General features: G+C 35.5%; 2 protein-coding genes and 1 pseudogene across 14 annotated transcripts in view; 1 reads left to right on the forward strand and 2 right to left on the reverse strand.

Annotated features, from left to right (window-relative positions):
* The window catches only part of LOC141418785 (doublecortin domain-containing protein 1-like), a 52,485-nt gene extending 32,843 nt beyond the window's left edge, over positions 1-19,642 (reverse strand). For both annotated transcript variants that reach the window (XM_074060661.1, XM_074060660.1), the window contains exon 1: positions 19,541-19,642. In XM_074060661.1, the coding sequence (XP_073916762.1) occupies positions 19,541-19,556 (16 nt within the window). In that variant the 5' untranslated portion in view covers positions 19,557-19,642. The remainder of the gene's footprint in view (positions 1-19,540) is intronic.
* LOC109676735 (doublecortin domain-containing protein 1-like) overlaps positions 1-24,433 on the reverse strand; it is a 1,027,711-nt pseudogene that overhangs the window by 123,539 nt on the left and 879,739 nt on the right.
* Positions 19,668-24,433, forward strand: part of LOC109677192 (dnaJ homolog subfamily C member 24-like) — a 929,921-nt gene continuing 925,155 nt past the window's right edge. For all 12 annotated transcript variants that reach the window (XM_074060656.1, XM_074060657.1, XM_074060651.1 and 9 more), the window contains exons 1-2: positions 19,668-19,750; positions 20,545-20,688. In XM_074060656.1, coding sequence (XP_073916757.1) covers positions 20,581-20,688 — 108 coding nt within the window. In that variant the 5' untranslated portion in view covers positions 19,668-19,750; positions 20,545-20,580. The remainder of the gene's footprint in view (positions 19,751-20,544; positions 20,689-24,433) is intronic.

Below are 24,433 nucleotides of genomic sequence, written 5' to 3' on the forward strand. Positions count from 1 at the left end.
AATATCTAATTAGCCCAATGTCCCCTTTCCCATATACCTATGAGAACATATCCAATTATCTTGAAAAAGGCAATTAAAATTACTATTAATAATCTTAATACTAAGATGTGCTATAATTTATTTGATAATTACATTTCCCACAAAGATACTGTCAACATAAACTGTGAAACTGTAGCTCCATCCTGTTTACAAGTATCAGAGACAATATGCTCACTGTTCTGTTGTACTTAAATGCTGTATTGCAGTTTTTCTTAACAGGTAATACCTGACATGAAACATGTCTGATTTTTATGCTTTATAACTTCATTCTGATGTTTAACATTAAAACATTTAGATTTATGTATCACACATCTAAAAACAATTTAAATAATAAAACTAAGAAAAATAATAGCAACCATACCTTTTGTTTCAAATATAAAACACAAAATAGAAATCTTTTGTTCTAGATGTTAAAAAGCCATCTTTAATCAGAAATGAAAACTATTTCTATTTTCAGATTTATGAAGCTAGCATTAAGTACTTGATGTACGTGTTCAGCTTTTATACTTTTAGGAATTTGAATCAAAATATAAGCCATAGGAATTGGAGAACATCATCCTGAGTGAAATTAGCCTGGCCTAGAAGACCAAAAATCATATGTTCTCCCTCATATGCGGACATTAGATCAAGGGCAAACACAACAAGGGGATTGGACTTTGATCACATGATAAAGCGAGAGCACACAAGGGAGGTATGAGGATAGGTAAGACCCCTAAGAAACTAGATAGCATTTGTTGCCCTCAATGCAGAGAAACTAACGCAGATACTTTAAAGCAACTGAGGCCAATAGGAGAAGGGGATCAGGAACTAGAGACAAGGTTAGTTCAAGAAGAAGTTAACACACATGCATAGGCAATCAACGCGAGTCAACTCCCTGTATAGTTATCCTTATTTCAACTAGTAAAAACCCTTGGTCCTTCCTATTATTGCTTATGCTCTCTCTTCAACAAAATTAGAGATAAGGGCAAAATAGTTTCTGCAGGGTAGTGAGGGATAAGGGAGGGGGCAGGGGAAGAGGAGAGAAATGACCCAAACATTGTATGCACATATGAATAAAATAAAAATTTTAAAAAATATAAGCCATAAAAACAGGAAAAATCAAGAGACCACATTTCAAGGTTAACTCATCAGTTTTAAAATTTATTATTTTTATAATCTATTCTGACTTTATAACAAGGAAAAGAATAAATGTAATCATTTTGATTTTAAAAGCATACTGCAAGACTGAAGTTTACATTAGTTATTGCTATTTGTCTTCAAAAATATGCATTATGATAAATATTTTTCAAAAGACCAAAGTAAATACAGTACATGGTTCTGGCATATTTATTTATTTGAAAAGGTGTTCTGAATCCTAGACAACATAAATACTAAGTAGGGTGGTAGTTGCCATAGTAACAAGTAAATAGCATAAAAATCCATGCAATTTTTCAAATGTACCCACTTTTTTCACAAATAAGCATTTTTGTAGATAAAAGATTATTCAACTCTTACTGCATTTCCTCATTTCAAGAGATAAATATGTGATTCTTTAGAAATAAAATATTATCAGGTAGCAATGGAGCAGGCTCAAAAAACTTTTTAACTGAACATGGAAATATTAAGGGTTTTAATTTTTCAAAACGAAAGCAGGAAAATAAACTGCTATTACTCTATATTACTTTAATGGGTAGTATTCTTCAAGTAAGGGCAGAAGCACATAGACTTCTTTATTTTGCTTTAAATTTATTATTTAAATGCATTAAATGCAGGACTTGACCTTGCAAAGTGGAAAACCCTGTTGAACACAAAGAAGTACAATACGTTTAATGCCAATTCAGGAGCTACTACTTAAATAAATGATCCGAGGATCTTTATACTACATTAAAAGAGTTCTTTCCTTTCTCCTCTCTCCTCAATAAAATATAATTTTCCCATTTACAGGTGCCCTAAAAGGCCCAGTGAGTATAATGAACAAGTCTTCTGAATCTTATACTTATAGCTTAAGAAGATTTAATGTGTATTTTATAGGGTTGGAGAGAGAAGCAATTCTGAAAGACATGATGTGAAGTTTGAAATCTACTGAAAGTTACTAGAAAGCCAACCAAAACAGAGTGGAAAAATTGCTCAACTATTACTTTCAAATCTGATTACATAAATTTGAACTTCCAGTTTGTTTCAATAGTAACTATTCTGGGGCTGGCAGAGTTGCTCAAGTGGTAGAGCCCCTGCCTAGGAAATGTGAGGCCCTGAGTTCAAACCCCAGTACTCCAATCAATCAATCAATCAATCAATAACTATTCTGTAACAGCCTCCTGGGATAAAATTTTAAAAAGAATTTATAGACCACTGTATATGCAGGTGAGTACAAAGCAGTACTCAAGGACTAACTAATTTTATTGAAGAGAAATCAATTACTTAAGTAAATAAATATAGATACAATTGTTATTGTGCCTTTACTGAATATAGAATTCTCCAATGTAAAAGAGACAAGAGCACCAGACCCCTCTTATTCTTAGAAGATACATTCCTAGGGCCTCCCCTTCCCCTTCCCATGAATGCCTGAAACCTCAGTACCAATCCTATAGATACTATGTTTTATCTGTTCGCAAATTTAATGGCTTTTCTACTTTAATAAGCACTTATCTTGCACTGTGGCAACAACTTCTGCAGCTTTCACTGTAAGCTGTAATAGCAAAATCAGTGTCAATATCTATTTCCTTCTTCACAATTTCAGGAATAGAAAATTTATTCTTTTTTTTTTTAACTTTGTTTATTTTTTTCTTTTATTATCCATATGTGCATACAAGGCTTGGGTCATTTCTCCCCCCTGCCCCCACCCCCTCCCTTACCACCCACTCCATACCCTCCCTCCCCCCCCACCCCCTCAATACCCAGCAGAAACTATTTTGCCCTTATTTCTAATTTTGTTGTAGAGAGAGTATAAGCAATAATAGGAAGGAACAAGGGGTTTTGCTGGTTGAGATAAGGATAGCTATACAAGGCCTTGACTCACATTGATTTCCTGTGCGTGGGTGTTACCTTCTAGGTTAATTCTTTTTGATCTAACCTTTTCTCTAGTTCCTGGTCCCCTTTTCCTATTGGCCTCAGTTGCTTTAAGGTATCTGCTTTAGTTTCTCTGCGTTAAGGGCAACAAATGCTAGCTAGTTTTTTAGGTGTCTTACCTATCCTCACCCCTCCCTTGTGTGCTCTCACTTTTATCATGTGCTCATAGTCCAATCCCCTTGTCGTGTTTGCCCTTGATCTAATGTCCACATATGAGGGAGAACATACGATTTTGGTCTTTTGGGTCAGGCTAACCTCACTCAGAATGATGTTCTCCAATTCCATCCATTTACCAGCAAATGATAACATTTCGTTCTTCTTCATGGCCGCATAAAATTCCATTGTGTATAGACACCACATTTTCTTGATCCATTCGTCAGTGGTGGGGCATCTTGGCTGTTTCCATAACTTGGCTATTGTGAATAGTGCCGCAATAAACATGGGTGTGCAGGTGCCTCTGGAGTAACCTGTGTCACAGTCTTTTGGGTATATCCCCAAGAGTGGTATTGCTGGATCAAATGGTAGATCGATGTCTAGCTTTTTAAGTAGCCTCCAAATTTTTTTCCAGTAGTTGTACTAGTCTACATTCCCACCAACAGTGTAAGAGGGTTCTCTTTTCCCCCGAATCCTCGCCAACACCTGTTGGTGGTGGTGTTACTAATGATGGCTATTCTAACAGGGGTGAGGTGGAATCTTAGTGTGGTTTTAATTTGCATTTCCTTTATTGCTAGAGATGTTTTTTTTCATGTGTCTTTTGGCCATTTGAATTTCTTCTTTTGAGAAAGTTCTGTTTAGTTCACTTGTCCATTTCCTTATTGGTTCATTAGTTTTGGGAGAATTTAGTTTTTTAAGTTCCCTATATATTATGGTTATCAGTCCTTTGTCTGATGTATAGCTGGCAAATATTTTCTCCCACTCTGTGGGTATTCTCTTCAGTTTAGAGAATACCCTTCTTCTTTGATGAACAGAAGCTTTTTAGTTTTATGAGGTCCCATTTATCTATGCTATCTCTTAGTTGCTGTGCTGCTGGGTTTTCGTTGAGAAAGTTCTTACCTATACCTACCAACTCCAGAGTATTTCCTACTCTTTCCTGTATCAACTTTAGAGTTCGTGGTCTGATATTAAGAACCTTGATCCATTTTGAGTTACTATTGGTATAGGGTGATATACATGGATCTAGTTTCAGTTTTTTGCAGACTGCTAACCAGTTTTCCCAGCAGTTTTTGTTGAAGAGGCTGCTATTTCTCCATCGTATATTTTTAGCTCCTTTGTCAAAGACAAGTTGGTTATAGTTGTGTGGCTTCATATCTGGGTCCTCTATTCTTTTCCATTGGTCTTCATGTCTGTTTTTGTGCCAGTACCATGCTGTTTTTATTGTTATTGCTTTGTAATATAGTTTGAAGTCAGGTATTGTGATACCTCCTGCATTGTTCTTTTGACTGAGTATTGCCTTGGCTATTCGTGGCCTCTTGTGTTTCCATATAAATTTAACAGTAGATTTTTCAATCTCTTTAATGAATGTCATTGGAATTTTGATGGGAATTGCATTAAACATGTAGAGTACTTTTGGGAGTATCGACATTTTTACTATGTTGATTCTACCAATCCATGAGCATTGGCGATCTCTCCACTTTCTATAGTCTTCCTCAATCTCTTTCTTCAGAAGTGTATAGTTTTCCTTGTAGAGGTCTTTCACATCTTTTGTTAGGTTTACACCTAGGTATTTGATTTTTTTTGAGGCTATTGTAAATGGAATTGTTTTCATACATTCTTTTTCAGTTTGCTCATTGTTAGTGTATAGAAATGCTAATGATTTTTCTATGTTGATTTTATATCCTGCTACCTTGCTATAGCTATTGATGATGTCTAGAAACTTCTGAGTAGAGTTTTTTGGGTCTTTAAGGTATAGGATCATGTCATCTGCAAATAGGGATATTTTGACAGTTTCTTTACCTATTTGTATTCCTTTTATTCCTTCTTCTTGCCTAATTGCTCTGGCTAGGAATTCCAGTACTATGTTGAATAGGAGTGGGGATAGTGGGCATCCTTGTCTGGTTCCTGATTTTAGAGGGAATGGTTTCAGTTTTTCACTGTTAAGTATAATGCTGGCTGTAGGTTTGTCATATATAGCTTTTATAATGTTGAGGTACTTTCCTTCTATTCCTAGTTTTCTTAGAGCTTTTATCATGAAATGGTGTTGGATCTTATCAAAGGCTTTTTCTGCATCTATTGAGATGATCAAGTGGTTTTTGTCTTTGCTTCTGTTAATGTGGTTTATTACATTTATTGATTTTCGTATGAAGATTTATTCTTTTTGGGGTGTGGGGGTTGAACCTCAACCTTGCTAGGCCACCACTTTACCACTTGAGCCACATCCCCAGTTCTTTTGCTGCTTTTACAGATAAGAGTCTCAAAATTTTTTGCCTGGCCCAGCCTCAGACTGTAATCCTTCTATATCCACCTCTTGAGTAGCTGGGATTATAGGTATGAACCTCATTCCTGGCTTTAAAAAATGTCATTTAAAAAAACATAAATATTTAAAGGAACCTAGTTGAATTAGGTTTCGTAACATAATTATCATTCATCATTACCTGGCAGAAAATTCATTCTTAATATCGATTCAGCAAACTCAGCATATGAGTTCTTTTCTTTCCTTACCACGTCAAGAATTTTTACCTTTTCACTTAACAGAAGTGCTTTGTGGCTTCTTTTTGGCATATCTGAATTGCCAACATTACCACTCTTACAGTTTGAAACTATTATTAAGTAAAATAAAGGCTACTTGAATACAAGCACACAATACCGTGACAGTCAATCTAAAAAACCAGGAGGGCTACCCATATATGGATATATATATTGCATGGATATACTAGACAAAAAGATGCTTCATGTCCCAAGCAAGAGCAGGAATGGCATGAGATTTTATCACTCAAGTGAGAATAGCATGCAGTTAAAAATTATGAATTTTCTATATCTGGAATTTTTCATCTAATGATTTGAACAGAATTAACCATGTAAATCTGAAACCACAGAAAGTGAAACATGGATAAAGTATACTACTGCAAGCTCAAACATAATTGGATTCAATATGAATATAATAAATAAAAATACCATATCAAAAAGGACTGCCCTTTCTGGACATGGTACATGGAAATTCCAGCTATGTGGGAGGTAGAGATAGGAGGATGGTGGTTCCAGGCCAGCCCAGAAAAAATGTTAGCAAGACCCTATGTCAAAGACAAAGATAAGCAGGGTTGTGTACTAATCCCAGCTATCAGAGAGGGATAGCTCTAAGCAAGCCAGTCTAAGCAAGTTAGAGTGAGACTTATTTGAAAAACAAACAACCAAAAAAGGACTGGGGGTGGTGTGGCTCAAGTGGTAGAGCACTTGCTAGCAAGCTAGAGGGTCACAGTATCACGAAAACAAAAAATAGAAGTACTGCTCTCACTGAGCTCGTAGTTACAAATTAGCAGCATAAGAGCTTTCAAACATTAAATTAAGCTTTCAAGACACAACTTTATAATAGCATTCCATATATTGGCAAGTTATAACTTAATTGCCTACCTGCATGGTATAGCTCATCCTAAAACATCTTTTAAATTAATGTGAAAGATTATTTAATAATGATATGACTGGCCCAATAATCTTTGGAGAAATCTTACATCCACCCATATTCAGATACTATATTCAGCTATCTTTAGTATTCTAAAACAAATACTCAAAATCTGACCAAAAATCAAAAACAAAAGATTATGCAGCCATCTAGGAGTGAGAAAGAAACAGTTCCATCTTCATGGCCATGTGCATTTAGATTTGACTCAGTCTTGTGGATGGAATCATTTTGCCAATTGGGAGATGCAGCTTGAATAACTATCTCATTTTCAATATCCTGACACATAAAACTTAATGTCTAGTTTCTACCTGACTCTTTTCTGTGTACTATTACACAGACACACAGTTATATGCACATACCAGTGTGTAGGTGTTTAAGGTATTGTTTCTTTTTTTTATTTGACAATATAATTTCCATTTTAAATATTCCAACCTCAGTTAAATTGAGTAGTAGACTGAGATGCTGGTCACCCCTCACAATTTCCACAATCTTGCCAAGGTCTTCTTCAGTTAAAAGCAACACAAATTGGACCCAAGTACTTTGCAAAATTTCCCATCCAAGTAGTTGCAAAGAGTGACCTAATCCAACTTCTGAGCTATCTGTCACCAAAGCCTGAAATGGCTTGTTACGAAAGGACATTGGAATATGAGCTTCAAACATTCAGAAAGTAAAATGTCCATTTTAGTTGATAAAATTTCTGTGTTAATTTTAACATAAAATGGTTCCAACAGATGGCTTTCATTGGTGGTACACCACATGTAGGCAGTGAGCACAATATATGCATTATCTATAACATTGATAGTAGTATTTAAATAATATGGCCCATTAGCTCAGTGTTCCTCAGGTTTCAGAAACATGATCCTCTATAACCTAATGATTTCAACAAAATGAAACTTCTTTTTACAGCTTTAGATAGTATTTTTCTGAAATGCCTTATTCTTAAGGACAATTTGTAGCCCCAAGTATTGTTTGATACTTACTTACTTACTTGTAATCCTCTGATTATAAACACACACTAATCAGCATGGCTAAACTTCAAGCATGTACAGAGTAAGTGCAGTGAAGTTGCTTGACATGTTCAGGCACCATGCTAGGTAACCTGACCTCCCTCAAGTAATGAATAATAGCAAGAAAATTGCTCAGTTTTCAGAGTCCCATATAAATAGAAATATCTATGACTAAGGGTTTTGGAATTAGACAAATCAGTCTCCAAGAAGTACATTGTAATCTTTTCTTCTTGAAGGAGTAATTTAAACTTTTAGAAGAACAAAGAATGAATTAAAATATCAATTAAATATTTATGGCTATTAACATAGGATATAACAGAGTTGGTCACTTCAATGATGTGACTACTGCAAAAGAAAAACATAATATAATCTTTTTATTATTTTTCCCTCCTATTCCTTTTAACTATTTCTCTCTCCTTTCACCATATTAAAGTAATGGAAAAAAATGTCCCTAGAGACTTGGAAAGGAAAACCTTACACATTTTTAAAACAAAGGAGAAATGATTTTGGTAATTATAGGCTTAGTTTAACCTGAAACATGCAAGAACAAATTAAACAATCAGTTAGTAAAACACAGAATCACATAAAATACTGGAAAACAACCAACATAGTATCTGAAGAGCTAACTATGCCAGATGAACTTAGTATCTTTCTATGATAGGATGAGAGGTCATATTATCATGCAAAAATTGAACCATGTAATTTCAATGTGGCAAGTCTTTTTATTCCATTCTCCAATTCAGTAGGGAAAAAGATTTAGAAAGAAAGGAATCTAAAACTTGACTCCAAAACTAAACCAATGGCAATCAACCCATCTCCTTTCTTCTGAGAATCTTTTTCAGAACTGAATGAATCTCTTTATTGGAACAATATCATGAAGTCTTGGCTTCTTTTATGTTTTAGTTCCATCACATTTGGTTCTTCAGATTTCTAAAATTTAAAAAATTAATTTCCTTAATTTTCTTTCCAACCTGTTGACAATTCTTTTCCCTAGGGATCTTAAGTGACTTGTTGATTCAATCAAGTGGCACTAAACATGGACAAAATATAAACCAAATTTAGGCAGAAATTTCTAAAGGAAAATAAAGAACACTTTCAATGAATTAAAAAGATGTTCTATGGCTAGAGATGTTGATAAAATGGTGTTTAAAGTATAAGTGCTTGGTTAGAAACACTTGAAACTTAAAGATTGTTAAGAACTGCTCTTATTTGATTATAGAAGGGAGAAAAAGTAAAGATAAGAAGTCTCTGTATCAGACCAGAGTTCATGAGCATAAATGAGTATACACTGGGACATTAAGAACATGACTATGATGGAAAGAGGTCCCAACAGGGAAAGTAAGTCAGATACATGGCTTTTATTGATCAGGCAAGGGCCTGGTTATTAAGAGCCTGTGTTAAACTGAGATATCTGGTAGAATAAGAGAATTACTGTTCTAAACTTCTGTTACCATTTAAACTAATAATTCAGGTATCTTAGAAGTAGGAAAATTTGATCATATTATTGCTTGATCTTAACTGTCTTTCTATACTTAAACACTAGGAAAATAATCAATTTTGGCAGATCACAGGCTAGAAAAGGAAGAGTCCCCTGAGACATTATTTATATCAGTGTACCAAGAAGGAAATATGTACAAATAATTACCATTAATTTATCTCCCTTCAGCTCTCTCAACACAAAGCAATCCTCTCTCCTCTTACCTTAGGATATTCCAGAATGGTTAAGGGGGACACCTACATTATGAAAAAGTTTTATAACTAAAATATTGTAATGAGAACAACAAGAAGATGAGGACATTTGTGTTTATCAAACCAAGACTATAATCAATAATTAATTTTTTTAATAACTGGAAAAATACAACCAAAGAAAATGGTTTGGCACCTTCAGGAGACATGAAAGTAAGTGCACTGTAATACAATGAAATGATCACTGGAACTTTGTCATGTTCTGGAGTTCTAATCTTAGTTTTGGGCAAAATCTGAGGTAAATCTTAAATTCTCTTGAGTTCATTTTCCATATCTAAAATATGGGTACAAGGAGACTGAGAGAAGGGGAATGCTGATATCCTTCTATCTCTAAAATTTTAGTTATTTGCTAGATCTTTCATGTATGAGAGCTAAGGTAATATGACAGAAAATATAAGAGGTTTGGAATCAGCTGACTCAGGTTTGTATATTGCCTCTGTTCCTTCCCAATCTTATTTCCTCATGTGTATGATATAGCATCTGCTTTACCTGCCTCATAAGATTGTTATGAAGATCAAATGGGAAGACATGATATAGGAAGGTGCTTGTTAGTTATATAGATTAATCTAAATTTTTTATTTAGTTTTGCCTCCTGCACTGCCAAGAAAAAATTTTTAGACATGGTAGAATATCTTTTAGAGATTCTTTAAGATCAGAGAAGATGTGGCAATTTCTAATTTAGAAGTATTTGTTTCTTCAGCTGTTGATTTACTAACTGAAAATTGTTGGACAACCTAGGTTCCTATGAACTTAAGTATGGATAGCTGTTCTGTGTCATAGGAAGAATATGTAAGTTTTCCAGCAGAGAAGGAAGGAATTGGGACTTTGCCCAAAACTCCAATAGGTATGTTGGTTGGACAAGGTTTGGATGTGGTTAGTCCAAAGGAAATTATTAGTAAAGGGATATGAGTCTTTAGCATTGGGTCACATTTAGTCACCCAATTCAATAATCAAGACATAGCCTCATTAGTATAATGAAAGTCAATTCAATTCATTATGCGTCGATTACAAATTAATACCTATTATTAGAGAGATACCAAATATGAACTAATTTATTTTGACAAAATTATCCAAACTATCTCTAATCATTGCAAATGCATCAGGCTTGTAAATTTTCACTATATTAAATGCATTTTATGGTTTCTAGACCAACATTTGCTTAAGTGCAAGATAAGAACAAGTAACAAGTACTTGCATCCTGGAAACAGGATTAGCTTCTTCTACTTAAAGCAAGAAAGTGGGAAAACAGGATAGATTGTGTCCTAAAATCAAAAGGTCTATTATATAGGACCTAGAAAAATCTCTTTCTATATCTGGCTATACTTTCTTATCTTGTTGCCTATTTTGTAGGACTACCTAACTTTAACATAGGACTAACATGACATATATTTCTAAGTGTATCTTTCTCTAGTGATATACCTAAATATTATATATGTATATGTATGTAATATATTCATCACCAAAACTCACTGATATCTCACTTTCTAAATTAGATTTTTTTAAATCTGGGACTTAAATACATATATGTATATTGTACTATGGAATAATTCTTTCCTTTTGCTGCAAATACACACAAAAAATAAAAGTAATTAATTCAATATTCAGAGAAATGTTCATAGAGACTAACATTGCAGACCAGGATTTACACTCAGACAAAGATTTTTTAAAAGCCATATACTCTTCCAAATTAATATATCTGAGTTCCTTTCGCTAATGCTCCTGCTTCACCTGCAGCTCATCAGACAAGGTAATAATTTATGATAATCATATGAAAATATACAATTAATATTCATCACCTCTCATTCCTCATCACTTTAGATGATCAGTAATGCAGAGTGAAAATGCTGTCAGATTTCTAATTGCTTTGTAATGGGCTTGAAACAGGGAAATCATTAAAGGCAAACAATCTGTCATTTGTCTGTTACTTTAACTATCTATCACACCAAAAAACTCATTAAAGAAATTGCTAATGAGCTACAAAAGACTATACTCATAGTGCTTCTGCAGTACAATGAAAAGTAATGCTATGAATTGCTTAAATATTTTAAAAATATGATATCTTTGTGGAAATTCATCAGAAAACATCTATTCTTCAGAATATTTTTTAAGCTGTGTGCTTTCATTATTTTGGCACTTAATCCATCATTGCAGAAATCCCTTTAGCATAGAAGACTTCTTTTTCATCTGTCTCTAAATAATTAAGCTGAAAGTTTGCAAGAAGCTGAAATGCTAAATGTGTTTATTACTAGTAAACTGACACAAGTGATAAAAAAATAGTACCATAGCAACCCTCATGTGAAATGAAGAATATATTTTTAAATGTGATTTTTGCCCTCATATCTCTTGTGGATTTGAACTGTTGAAGGTGCGATGCTTTATTCCTCTTAAATAATGCTATCATTCTACAAAAATGATATTCAACTACTGAAACTGAGCATAATAACATTAAATTCTGCATAATTACATTATTTTGAAAATTTTGAAGACATCAGCAAAATGTCTTATAAAATTATGTCAAGTAATTTTATCAGAGAAAACAAATCATTTCCTTAAATGACCACACCAAATTTGATGTCTTTATTGATTCTACCTTTAACAATGACACCAATTTTGTTTTAAAAACAAGGAGGCATAGAAACAAGACCCAGAGATGTTTTGTTGGTTCTATAGTGTGGATGCATTTTATTTTAGAAAAATATGTTAGCATTGAAGATAATAAGGCTACTATTTCTGTTTTCCATTTTTATTAATGATGAATTGAATATTTAATTTAATTTCCTACAACAAAAGAGTCTTAATAAGAAAGTCAAACTTCTTCTAAATATGTAGACTTATTTATATAGATTTAAAAACCTGAATGCAATAGCATGTTAATCCAGGTGCCATGGTTAATATACACTAGTTGAATTCCAAACTAACTTCTAAAGGTTCCTTAACACCCTGGAAGCATCTTCATTATACTCTCTAATTGACTTAAACAGACTTCATATCAACTGTTTAACACATTTTAACCTGCAAATTAACACCCCTTGATCATTCAGATTAACCTTACTTCTGTGAGTCAATTATATGACAAAAATAAAATAACTTGTTCAAAAAACATTCAGGCTTAACAAATTAAAATGAAGAAAGGAAAAATGCTTCAAAAACAAATATGTACAAGCATTTCCTCTCATGATTCAGAGAGATCATCACACCTTTCAGGGTATTTGGAACATGCACAGAAAAGCCAAAGAGGTCACAAGAAGAGAAAGAGGTAAAGAATAATGGGGAAAAATAAAGTGATAGTAATAATGATTACTAAAGAGAAACAGAAGATGGATTATATACAGTATTTTAATAGGTTTGTGGAATGATTAAAATGTCACGTGTGAAGAAACTAGGAGAACCGTAACAAATTTTCAGATGAAATAAAGACCTTCAAGAGATCTGAAATATTCACATAATGATGTTAAAGACAAATAAATAAGAAAACAACAGCAACAGGTATTATGCCCACAAAAAGTATGTACCTTTTCCTCTGGCTTCTGCTTAGTGTATTGCCTTACATCAGCTCAAAGCATGTTCACTGATGATGAGCACTGCTGAAATGACAAAGGAGAAAGTTCCCCAAGACAGGATAACCAACAAAGGAGAAAAATGCAAAACCAAAAACTATTTCTAAGACATGAGGTAGGACTGTTGGGTTAGTCAGCTTTCTGTTATTATAACAAAAAATCTGAGATAATAAACTTAAAAAGAAGAAAGGTTTATTTTGGTTCAAGGTTTCAGTCATTGGTGACTTGGTCCAGTTGCCTTTGGGCCTGTAGCAAGGCAGTACATCATGGCAGGGAATGTGGGCAGAGGAAGTTCCTCACCTTGTGACAGCTAGGAAGCAAAAAGAGAGAGAGAGGAAGGGACCAAGGATCCCAATATCCTCTTCCATGGAATGCCCTCAATGCCTAACGTCCTCCCATTAGCTCTTACTTCTTAAAGGTCTCACCACCTCTCAATAGTACCATGGATGGTCTGGGGTCCGAGCCATTAACACATGGACCTTTGGGGAACACTGCAGATCCAGCCTGATGAAATTGTTCATTAGCATTGATTCTCAATACTGTATAATTTTTATGGTAATCTGTCAAAAGAAAAAACGTTTCTCTAATTCTTGCCACTCATCTCTCCCTTCCTTCAAAGCATTATTTAAAATTTAGCACTTCCATGTATCTTCCTGGATTCATTTATTCTTGACTGAAAAATTTCAATTATTTAAGTAGTCTACTGTTTGTGTACCTGTAAGTTATTAATGTCACAACACTTGGTACTTCCTTTCACATACCACTTATTTCTTTCATCTGCTTTTCTAAAGTATCTGCCTACCCAGATAAACTCTAAGCTTTGGAGAAGACTTAGCCAACTCTGTCTCATGTAGCTAGTATGAGGCACACAGTAGACACTAAACAAATATTTGTAGATTGAACAAATAAGTAAATGTACTGTATCATTTTTTAAAATCTCATCACTAGCTACTCCTTGGTGGCTTTTCTCTTTCCAGTAGATTCTAAATTCCTCTAGAGGCAATCATCTAATTTCAGAACATAACTGAATTGCCCTATGGTACTTAAAAATAAGTATGGCTTAGTTTACTGACATGAAAATCCTAAAAATTCAGATATAAAGACAAAGAAAATTAAAGAAGATTGGAGCTGAAACCACTAGAAAAGGTCAGGTAAACATAGTGATAGGACAGGAGATAATCAGCAGTGATGTTGTTGTGGCTCTGGTTTAGTAATCGTCCCCCAAAGGCCCACGTGTTGAAGGCTTTGGCCATAAGGTAGTAGTATATGATGGAACCTTTGGGAAGCTGGGCTAATGGGAGGCTTTAAGTTATTGGAGGTGTCTCCCCTCCAGCCCCTGTCTATTTTTTTCATTTTCTTTTGTTTTTGCTATTTGGGATAGGTCCCATTATGTAGCCAAGGCTGGTGTCAAACTTTCAATCCTCCTGCCTTAGCTTCCCAAGTGGTGGGAGTATAGATGTGAAACACCACATATAGATCCCTCTTTCCCTTTTGGATCCTGGCCATGAGGTGAGCAGTTTGTTCCACCACACACTCTCTGCCATTGCCACTCCCTACCCCCACCAGAGGCCCAAAGCAATGGGTCTACCTGACCTTGGACTGGAACCTCCAAAACTGCAAGCCAAGGTAAACTTTTTCTCTTTATAAGTCAATTCTCTTAGGTATTTCATTGTAGTGACAGAAAGTTGACAGATTCAACTGTGCACATTGTAAGTATTATCCATCAGTCAGAAGTGAATATCTGGTGGTTCACGGGAAGGTTCATAGGCAGGCTAGTACTAAAGTAATTTTAATACTGTAATTTTGTTTGCTATCACTACAACCCAGAGTCCTAAGCCTCTTTATTTATCTATCATACTTGATCAATCATCTTGAAATTAAATATTTAATGGATGCCTACCTTACTTACTTTAGATGGTGATGGCATGAATTAAGAGGGTTTTGCCCATGATTTTTTTTTCTTCTTCTTATTTTTTTATTATTGTGCCGGGTGGGGTACATTGTAGCATTTACAAAGATTCTTACAATGTAGCAAATATATCTTACATGAATTCACCCTTCCACTGCTCTCCCACATTTCTCCTCCCCTGATTCCTGGAACAGTTTCAACAGGTATCATTTTTGCATTTACATACATGTGTATACATTGTTTGCACCATATTCACCCTCCCACCCCTTTCCCCACCACCTCCCCCCCCAACAGTGCCAACTGCACCTATCCTGTTCCTCCCTCTGTTCTCCAATTTTATAGAAGAAAAAACATAAAAGATAAAATGAGAAACTTGACATTTTGCTAGTTTGAGATAAAGATAGCTACGCAGGGAGTTTCCTTGTGTTGTTCCCGTGCATATGTGTGTTACAGCTCCAATTGGTTCACCTCTTTCAGTCCTCTTCACTCCTCCCCAGTCCGCTTCCCATGGTGGCCCCGGCCAGTTCAAGATTTCTATGTTCTTTCCTGTACAGTGAGGCCATCAACCTCATTCAAGTTTTTGGTTTCCATCCCTTGCCCTGTCCCTCCCTTGCACAGCCTCCCCTTAGTGTGACCTGTGTCCTATAATACTGCTGCACATGCCCTAGGTCTAAAGTCCGCATATGAGGGACAACATGCGATTTTTGGCCTTCTGAGCCTGGCTAATTTCACTTAAGATGATGTTCTCCAGTTCCATCCATTTACCTGCGAATGACAAAATTTCATTCTTCTTTGTGGCTGAGTAAAATCCCATGTGTATAAATACCACATTTTCTTAATCTAATAGAAATTCTTGATGCCCCCAAGTAGGAAAGGATTTTGAACTTTGACTCTACTGGAAGTTGAGGCCACATCTCAACTAGGCAGAGAGATTGGAATCTAACCATTTTTTAAAAACTTCTGAGAGGATTTCATAACTCTCCTGTTATCATCTGGTGACTAACAACCTTGACTTTTGGAAGTCCTTCCTTTGCCAGACGTGCATTGCTCAGGTGCTCTCCTAAAATTTGCTTGTCCGTGGGTCTCCTTCGCAGAGCATGCTAGAGTGGAGCTGGAGGAAGAAAGTCTTTGAAGACAGTGCTGTACGTTGCTAGTCAGTATCGTCCAGCTTTTCTTCTTCTTCGGCCCACTTTTCTGGACTCTGTTTCCTTCTCTGTAGTGCTTTTCCCTTTTGCTCCTGTCTGCACCTCCTTGCTCTGATCTCCATCATGAGTCACAGGTGCACTTCAGGAGGTCATGGCTGAGTGGTCATCATTCTGAAATGTAAATTTCTGGTGCACAGTAGGTACTCAATAATACTCATGAAATATGACAGTGAGGGACCAGAGCCAATGCCAGCCATGGCTGGGTGATTCACAGGATGGTTGTGAAAATGAAGCTGTGTGCTGTAGGCCAGCAAGTGGACTCCATGTGGTGGTGGTGGTGGTGGTGGTGGTATATATGTGTGTATACACTCATGTGAGCACATGCAAGCTGTCTGGAGAAGGCTTACTGGTGTTTTGAGTAGTCTAGTGTTTTTTTTTCTTTTATTATTCATATGTGCATACAAGGCTTGGTTCATTTACTTTAGATGGTGATGGCATGAATTAAGAGGGTTTTGCCCATGATTTTAATTTATTCCAAAGCTAAACTAAAAGTATAGTTCAACAAATATTGGGCTTAGTTTCATTTTTCTAATTCAATAGTTTCTGGTTTTCATTTGCTATTTGGAAATTCTTAAAATACTGCTATAAATGTTTAACATTATATCAAAACAGAGAAACAAATATTTCACTATTAATAGTAATAACAATAAAAACAGCCAACATTTACTAAGTACTTAACAATTCAAGGCACAATGATCTCATATAATTCTGACAACAAATCTATGAGAGAGATCTACCATTATTTCCATTTTAAAGAGGAAGAAACCAAAGCACAGAGATTAACTCAAAAAGTTCTCATTGTCATTAACAGACAGAGTCTGGAATGAACCTATGTAGTTTGACCCCAGAGTTCGTGCTCCTAACCACCATGTAACATAAGTTTCCAGGAAATAGACAAATTGCCTTCTGAAAATAAGATAGTAAGAAAAAAGTCTATTATAGACATACACCTTAGAAATCCAGAGAATTAAGAAAGACAACCAGTGGTTAGTTTCTCTGATGAAAAAAGTGTTGTTGCTCTCAGAAAGTTTGCAAAGGAACTGGGGAACCAGAACATACATCTAAATAAAGCAACATACTGTGTCATAGACGCGTCCAAATGAGGAGTATACAGGACTGGTTACTAAGGTCAAGGAGTGGGATTTATGGGAGTGGGATTTATGGGAGTGGGATTTATGGGAAACATAGGCTTTAAGAGGAGGGAAAAACTTATAGGAGGAAGAAAAGAGTTAAGGTATTGTAAGTAAGGGGAAGCATGAGAGCAAAATTATGCATGAAGCACCAAGAAAAGCTCCACTTAAACTTTTCATTTATTGAGGCAATAGGTGATAAGTTTGTAAAACCAAGGATAATACTGGAAAGGTAAAGGAGTGCAAGGTCAAAAGTTAGAACTTTATTCTCTAGACCTGCTATGTTCGATATAGTAACTACAAGTCACGGGTGGCTATTGAGCACCTGAAATATGGCTAGTCCAAATTGAGATGTGATGTGGGGGCATGTAAAATGTCTCATTAATAATTTCTAAATTGATTATATTTTGAAATGATAATATTCCAGATACATATTTGGTTAAAAATACTTAAAATCACATGTGTAGCTTGCATTTGTGGCTTACTTTATATTTCTATTAGACAGTGATGCCCAAGGAAATGAAACACAAAGATTAATGAGCAGGGATTTATGTAAAAATTTTTAAAAGAATTTTTGACAGAATATAAATTGATGGAAGTTGTGGTGAAGTAGAACTATTATAAATTGAAAGATATTTGAGAGACAGAACACCCAAATTCAATGTGCAAACTTTGCTTGGATCCTGATTTGAGCAAAAAGACATTTTTGAAATGGCCAGGGAAATCAAATAAAGTCCAGAAATCAGATGACACCAATGATATACTGATAATTTTGGTTGATTAATAACACTATGCATAAAAAAGAAAAAGTCAGGATGCCTTAGGGGTGCAAACTAAAGTCCAGAAAAATGACATGACAAAACATTTGAGGTTTGCAGGGGAAAAGGTACATCTCTTTATTTAAACCTACATAAATAAAAATATATAGAATAAAAGAAATAATACAATAACCTAATGGAATAGAAAGTTAGAGCACTCATTCTCTAAAAACTGGAATACTTGAGTACTTTATGCAAAGAGAACCAAACAGTGGAAAGGGGATTGCTTGAGAGCTAGAGAAAGAGTTCAAGGGGGGCCTTTCCCGAAAATGTTGTATACAAAGGGATTCAAACAACACTGAGTTCAGTTGCTTTAGATATTTGGGGAGGGACATACAGAAGGCATTCTAGCACCAGGATTAAAACTGTGACTGTAAGATAATGCTTTCCTTGTCTGTTTAAACATAGCAAAATCCTGTGGAGAACCTAAAATGTACTTTTATCTTTAGATTTTTTAAAGATGCCTATATAATTTGGCTATTCTTTATAGTTCACATAACAATTAACTATTTATCATATTAAAAGTTTCATTTATTCTGCTTAAGTTTATCTTCAATACTTTAAAAAAAATTCTGGCGGCACAGGGGTTTGAGCTCAGGCTATCACACTTGTTAGACAGACACTGCCACTTAATTCACACCTCCAGCCATTCAGTGCTTCTTAAACTCATATTTGGTAGAAGAAAGAAGTTTTTAAAAAGAAGGGAAGGAAATATAAGCAGTAGCTACAACAAAACTACTTTAACACCTCCCAGTGAAATTCATATCATGCAGCTAAAATCTAAGATGTGGTTTTTTTACCTCCAGGTACAGTACAAGGAAGGGAGATCAATGTAAAGTAAGCACCACAGAGAAAGGTAATAAAAGAAAACAAAGGAAGAAGAAGAGAAAGTGAGAAGAAAGAGAGAGGAAAAAACCTCTAACATTTAGTGAACCCCAAAGTATCTATTTGGAGTACCCTCTAACTGAAGAAGCATTTCACTCAGCTTTTTCTGTAAGCTGGAAAGACAGCACAGCTGCTCTGGGAATATGTAGACTGACTGAGTCCTGGTTCTGCTGCTACCCAATTAGCTATTTGACCTTGATCCTTTTTTAAAATTTTTTCCTCATCCACAAACGCTTGTCTCACTGGACTGAAGTAAAAGCAAAGCGAAACAGCAAATGTGAAAGGATTTTAAACTTTAAAAATTAATTAAAAGTTAATTGCAACGGCCTAAAAAAATAATCAAATAGAATACGTTTTATCAGATCTCCTCATCCTTCTCATAGCCAACCCCCTTCTTTCCCAGTCCAAATCAAAATGACTGGAGGGGCTCAAGTTGGGTAAGCAGAGGAAGCTCTGCACAAACCCGGGTAACCTGGGTTGGGGATGCCCACGGAGGAGGTGGAGAGAAGCGATAGTGGCGGAGCCGGGACAAGGGAGCATTAGAGCGAGTTGAGGGAAGGCATTTCTCCTCAACGTAGGCACTTACAGTTAGTCAACTCCATGAAAGCGGTGACTGGTTACCATGGCGACCGCGTCGCGGCAGGCGGAGGCGCCGTTCCGATTGGTGCCTGCGCAACTACGACTCTACTAGAAACGTGATTGCGTCAGAGCGGTGACTTCCGGCGGAAGGAGAAGCCGGTTCCGAGTCTGGCTGGTCGCTGACGGCGGGTGGAATCCGGTGGCTGTGTGCGGTTTGGTAAGTCTGGTATTGACACAGCCGGGAGAGGGTCCTCGCGAATGTGTGGACGGGTTGAGCTGACTGTGCATGCAGTGGTTCCCCACGTTCCGATCTCAGGGAGGCCTGGGCCGTGTAGGAAGAGGTTGTCTGGTCTGTGGGGCTCACGGAGCTCCGAGGACCGGGCGTCTCGAGCGCAGCTTGGGGAGCACTTTCTCTGTATGGGCCTCAGCGTCCGTCCAGTCGCCCTGCTGATGTTATTTCGCACAATTCCCTATCCACGCAATCTGGAAGAAAAGCGAGCTGGAAAAATCCATAGCGTATGCTCTCAAGCTCCTTTAGCTCTTTGGCATTCTATTTTCCTTTTATTTCTTTCATCTGTTTTAAGTATTAAACTTCTGTATTGTGTTTAGTAAGCGCCTGTTTGCAGAAATAAGTTCTTAGAACTTCATCCATCATCCATGCTTATCAAATTCTATTTTTATGCCATTGTGTATAGATAAACATATATCGTGGAATACCTAATAGGCTTTTCATACTGTGTGTGTGTGATAAAGATACAAATTCTTGGCGGCATTTTTTAAAATTTATTTATTTTTTGGTGGTGGAGTGTGAACTCAGAGCCTCACGCTTGCTAGACAGGCACTCTACCATTTGTGCCACTCCATTTTTAAATGAAAATACGTACATCCTCCAGTTTGCGTTGTGAGCATGATTTACTCAACCAAATATTAAAGAACTTAGGGAGTACTTGATTGGTTGTTTTTTAGATGCATGCAAACTGTAATGGATTTGTCATTAATGTTTTTGTTCAGCTGATCTGAGAAGGCCCCTGTCTTGTTCAAGGAGTGATGGCATTTGAACAGATATGGAAAAAGGATTGGTATAGCATTCTGGGGGCAGACCCATCTGCACACATGTCAGACCTTAAACAAAAGTATCAAAAACTCATACTAATGGTAAGTCTTTTCTTTCAAATTTTTAATTATGGGAGGAAAAAGAAAGCAGTTTTTAAATGTGACCAGAAAATTTAAGTTTCCAAAAATGTACGATGATAGCAGTAGGAATCAAGGCATTGTTTGATTTAATTAAAAGCATTAATTGAAAGTCATAAAGTAAAAAAGAAAACTTCCTTTTATGTGAGACACCATGGCAGTTAGGAGCAGGAGATCCAAGTCAGGGTGATTGAGATAGAATTCCCTGACTGTATCACCATTTGTGAGAACTTGGACAACTTTCCTTTATATGTGCCTCAGGCAGAAGTAAGTGAAAATAATCCACATAAAATGCTTAGAAGTGTTCTCACATATTAGTGTTAGCATTCAGTAGCCACCAGCCATGTGTGGCTGTTGAGCATTTGAAGTTTGGTTAGTCCAAACTATAATGTACTATAAAGTATAAAATATACATTGGATTTTAGCAACTTAGTACAAAAAAATGTAAAACTCTAAAAATTATTTATGTTGATTACATGTCAGAATGATAACATTTTGGATATATTGGCTATTTTGTATGGTATATAACTATATTTGCATGTTTCTGCATATATTACAAAATTAATCATACCTGCTTATTACGTTTTTTTTTTAACATGGCATATGTGTCCTGCATATTGGATTATATTTTTATTGGATAGTGCTGATTTAGGCAGTTTGATACTGACATTTACTGGAATTCATTCTTTTTTAAATATAAATGTATAATACCTTTCTGAATTGTTATATTCTTTTTTTCAGTCTTAAGCAAATGTCAGTAACTATAATAGTCTCCACTTAACTCAGTTTACAACTTACAATTTATATAACATTAGTAATTACTCTAGCTTATATCAAATACACCTCTAATGTTTTGCTCAAACTATTAGTGTTCATTGTGCATGACAGATATTTCACCATCAATGTACTAATATTCCTGCCTTAGGTAATAAGTTGGACTAAATGACTATACAGTATCTCTTCCTCAGAACTAAGATTTCTGTCAATAAACTCAAGTAGATTTTATTGAAATTCTTCCTAATGTTAAATCACCCTCAGTTAAATTAACCTTGTGTTGATTGAGAGATAGGCCTGAAGAAGTTGAGTGTGCCAAGATCATGTAGGTCCTTCCAGGCCATTGAACTTTAGGGGAATGAGAAGGCATCTGTACTTTATATGATAGTATCTGTGAGGGACTACAGTGGATGAGTCATTTCATGTATCTGCTAACAATGTATCTGTTGTAGTTGCTCTACTTCACCAACATTTTATGCTATTTTAAGTGCCTTCATTTAAGCCTTTTGGGGTTTCCAGTTTTGGTACCATTTACAATTTGAGCAGTATAATTCTTTGTCATGGAGGCTGTCTCCTGCATTATAAAATATGGAGGAGCATTCTAGATGCCAGTAAAAGTCAAGAATATCTCCTCCGTGTAGAAATGGCCAGCCTCACCATTCCGTTGAGAAACACTGCACCATTCTACTGTGTTTGTAATGATACCTCATTGTAGAGTTTTTTCCTCTGATGTCTAATCATGTTGAACACTTTTTAATCTGGTTACTACTTGTGTTTTTGTGCAGTGTCTTTTTAAAAAAAATTAAGTATATTCTTGTCCCCGCATATATGTAATGCATTCTTTTTCATAGTCTGTAGCTTAATAAGTCATTTTTGTAGCGTTTTTTGATGCTTAGAAGGTTTTGTTTTCTTTTGTGCTGGGGATTGAAATCAGGGCCTTGGTGTGCTAGGCAAGTGCTGTACCACTGAACTACATCCCCAGCCCCAAATTTTTTGTTTTGATGAAATATGATTTATTGATTTTTGTTTTTTATAGTTAGTGCTTTTTATGTCTTCTTGAAGGTCATGATAATATTCTTCTAGAAGCAATATAGTTTGCTTTTACCTTTAGGCTCATGAGTTTTATATACAACATAGGATGGAAAGTCAAATTTTTGTTTTTGCTTAAAATGAAGATCCAGTTCTTCTAGCACTCTGTTAAAAACATTTTCTCTCTCCATTGTATTATGCTGTCAGTATGGGTTTATTTCTGCATACTATTTTGTTTGATATAGTTGTCCTTTTATTAATAACTCCATCTTGATCACTATGTTTATATTCTCAAAGTTTTGTAAATTCTCTCATTTTATTCTTTTCTAGTTTATTTTGGCTATTCTTGTTTGCTTGCATTTCTATAGCAATTTTAGAATTAGCCTGTAAATTTCTACTGAACAGCAACCTTTCTTGAGTTTTAAATTGAGATTGCATTAATATATATCCATTTTGAAGATTGGCAGGGTGCCTAAAGTAGTAGAGCACCTGTCTAGCAAGTGCAAGGCCCTGAGTTCATCCCCCAGTACTACATATATGGCAAAGTTGATAGCTTAGTAATGCTGAATTTGAACTGTGAGCTCAATAAAATCTACTTACTGAAGCCATCTTTAATTTATCTAAGTGATATTTATAATTTTCAGCATAGAGGGCTTATGTTTCTTTCTTTGAACTTATTTCTAGTTATTCAGTGTTTTTGGTTCCATTGTAAGTGGCAGTTTTTCAATTTAATTTATTAGTTGGTAGCGTATAGGTTTATAGCTTCTGCTATGTACTGGTATTTTATCCTATCATCTTGGCAAACTTAATTTTAATTCTTATACTTAGTTTTGTAAAATTCTTAGATTTTTCTACCAACCAATGTCATTTGCAAATAAAGCGAACTTTAATTTTATCTCTCCAATTTGTATGCTGTTTGTTTCTTGTTGCTATAATATATCAGCTAGGTGAATTTTTTTTTCTTATTCATGCACATGGTGTTTTCTTCCTTTTACTGCTGATCTGCCAAGGTTAAAAATTACCATCGGTCTCTCTTCTCTCCTAGGAAGGGTTTTGCATTTTTGATTTAGTTTCATTAGGTTTCTTGGGATTCTCAACTTCCTGAATCTTCAGGTCTCTATTTAAACAAAATAGAACAAAACAAAAACTACAAGTGTGTAGGATATCTGACAGGTTTTCTTGAAGTATTCCTATCAGAATTAAAATGTACCATTATTTCTCTCATCTTTTAAAAAAGTTACCAAACTCTTAACCCTATTTCTGCCCTGTGTTTTTTTTTTTTTTTCAGCAAAACTGTTTTATGAGTTGTCTACTGCTGTTCACCAATTTCTCTTCTCTTCTCTCCGCTGAAACTACTCCACTGAAACCACTCCACTGAAACTACTCCTGTCAAGGTCACTACTGATAGTCATGTTACTAAAAACAGTGATCAATTCATAGCATTCATTTTCATTTTGATTTATTAATAAGATGACCATTTTTCCTAATTTTCCCTAAATATTTCTGGTTTGTACCTGTTGTCCTGGCATAATTGGAAGCTCCCCTTTTCATTTTCAGAAGTGTCCAAGTTCTAAATGCTTATCAGTAGTATTTAATATAGCTTATCACACTCTTTGATCTATTTGCTTTACTTTTGTAAAGTAAAAATCTTCCAACACATAATGGCTAGGGACCAAAGAAAAAGAGGAAGAGAATAGGCTCCCAAATGTCCTTGGAGGGCATGTCCTCAGTGATCTAAAGACCTCTCATTAGACTCCACCTCTTAAAGGTCTCACCACTTTCTAGTAGCACCAAGTTGGGGCCCAAACCTTTAACATGTGGTTCTTTGAAGGACATTCCAGATCCAAACTACAGCAGTTACTACTAAATGGTAACTCAAATTTCAGTGTCTCTCACCTGGCTTTTG

Source organism: Castor canadensis, chromosome 18, assembly GCF_047511655.1.
Source record: "Castor canadensis chromosome 18, mCasCan1.hap1v2, whole genome shotgun sequence".
NCBI lineage: Eukaryota > Metazoa > Chordata > Mammalia > Rodentia > Castoridae > Castor > Castor canadensis.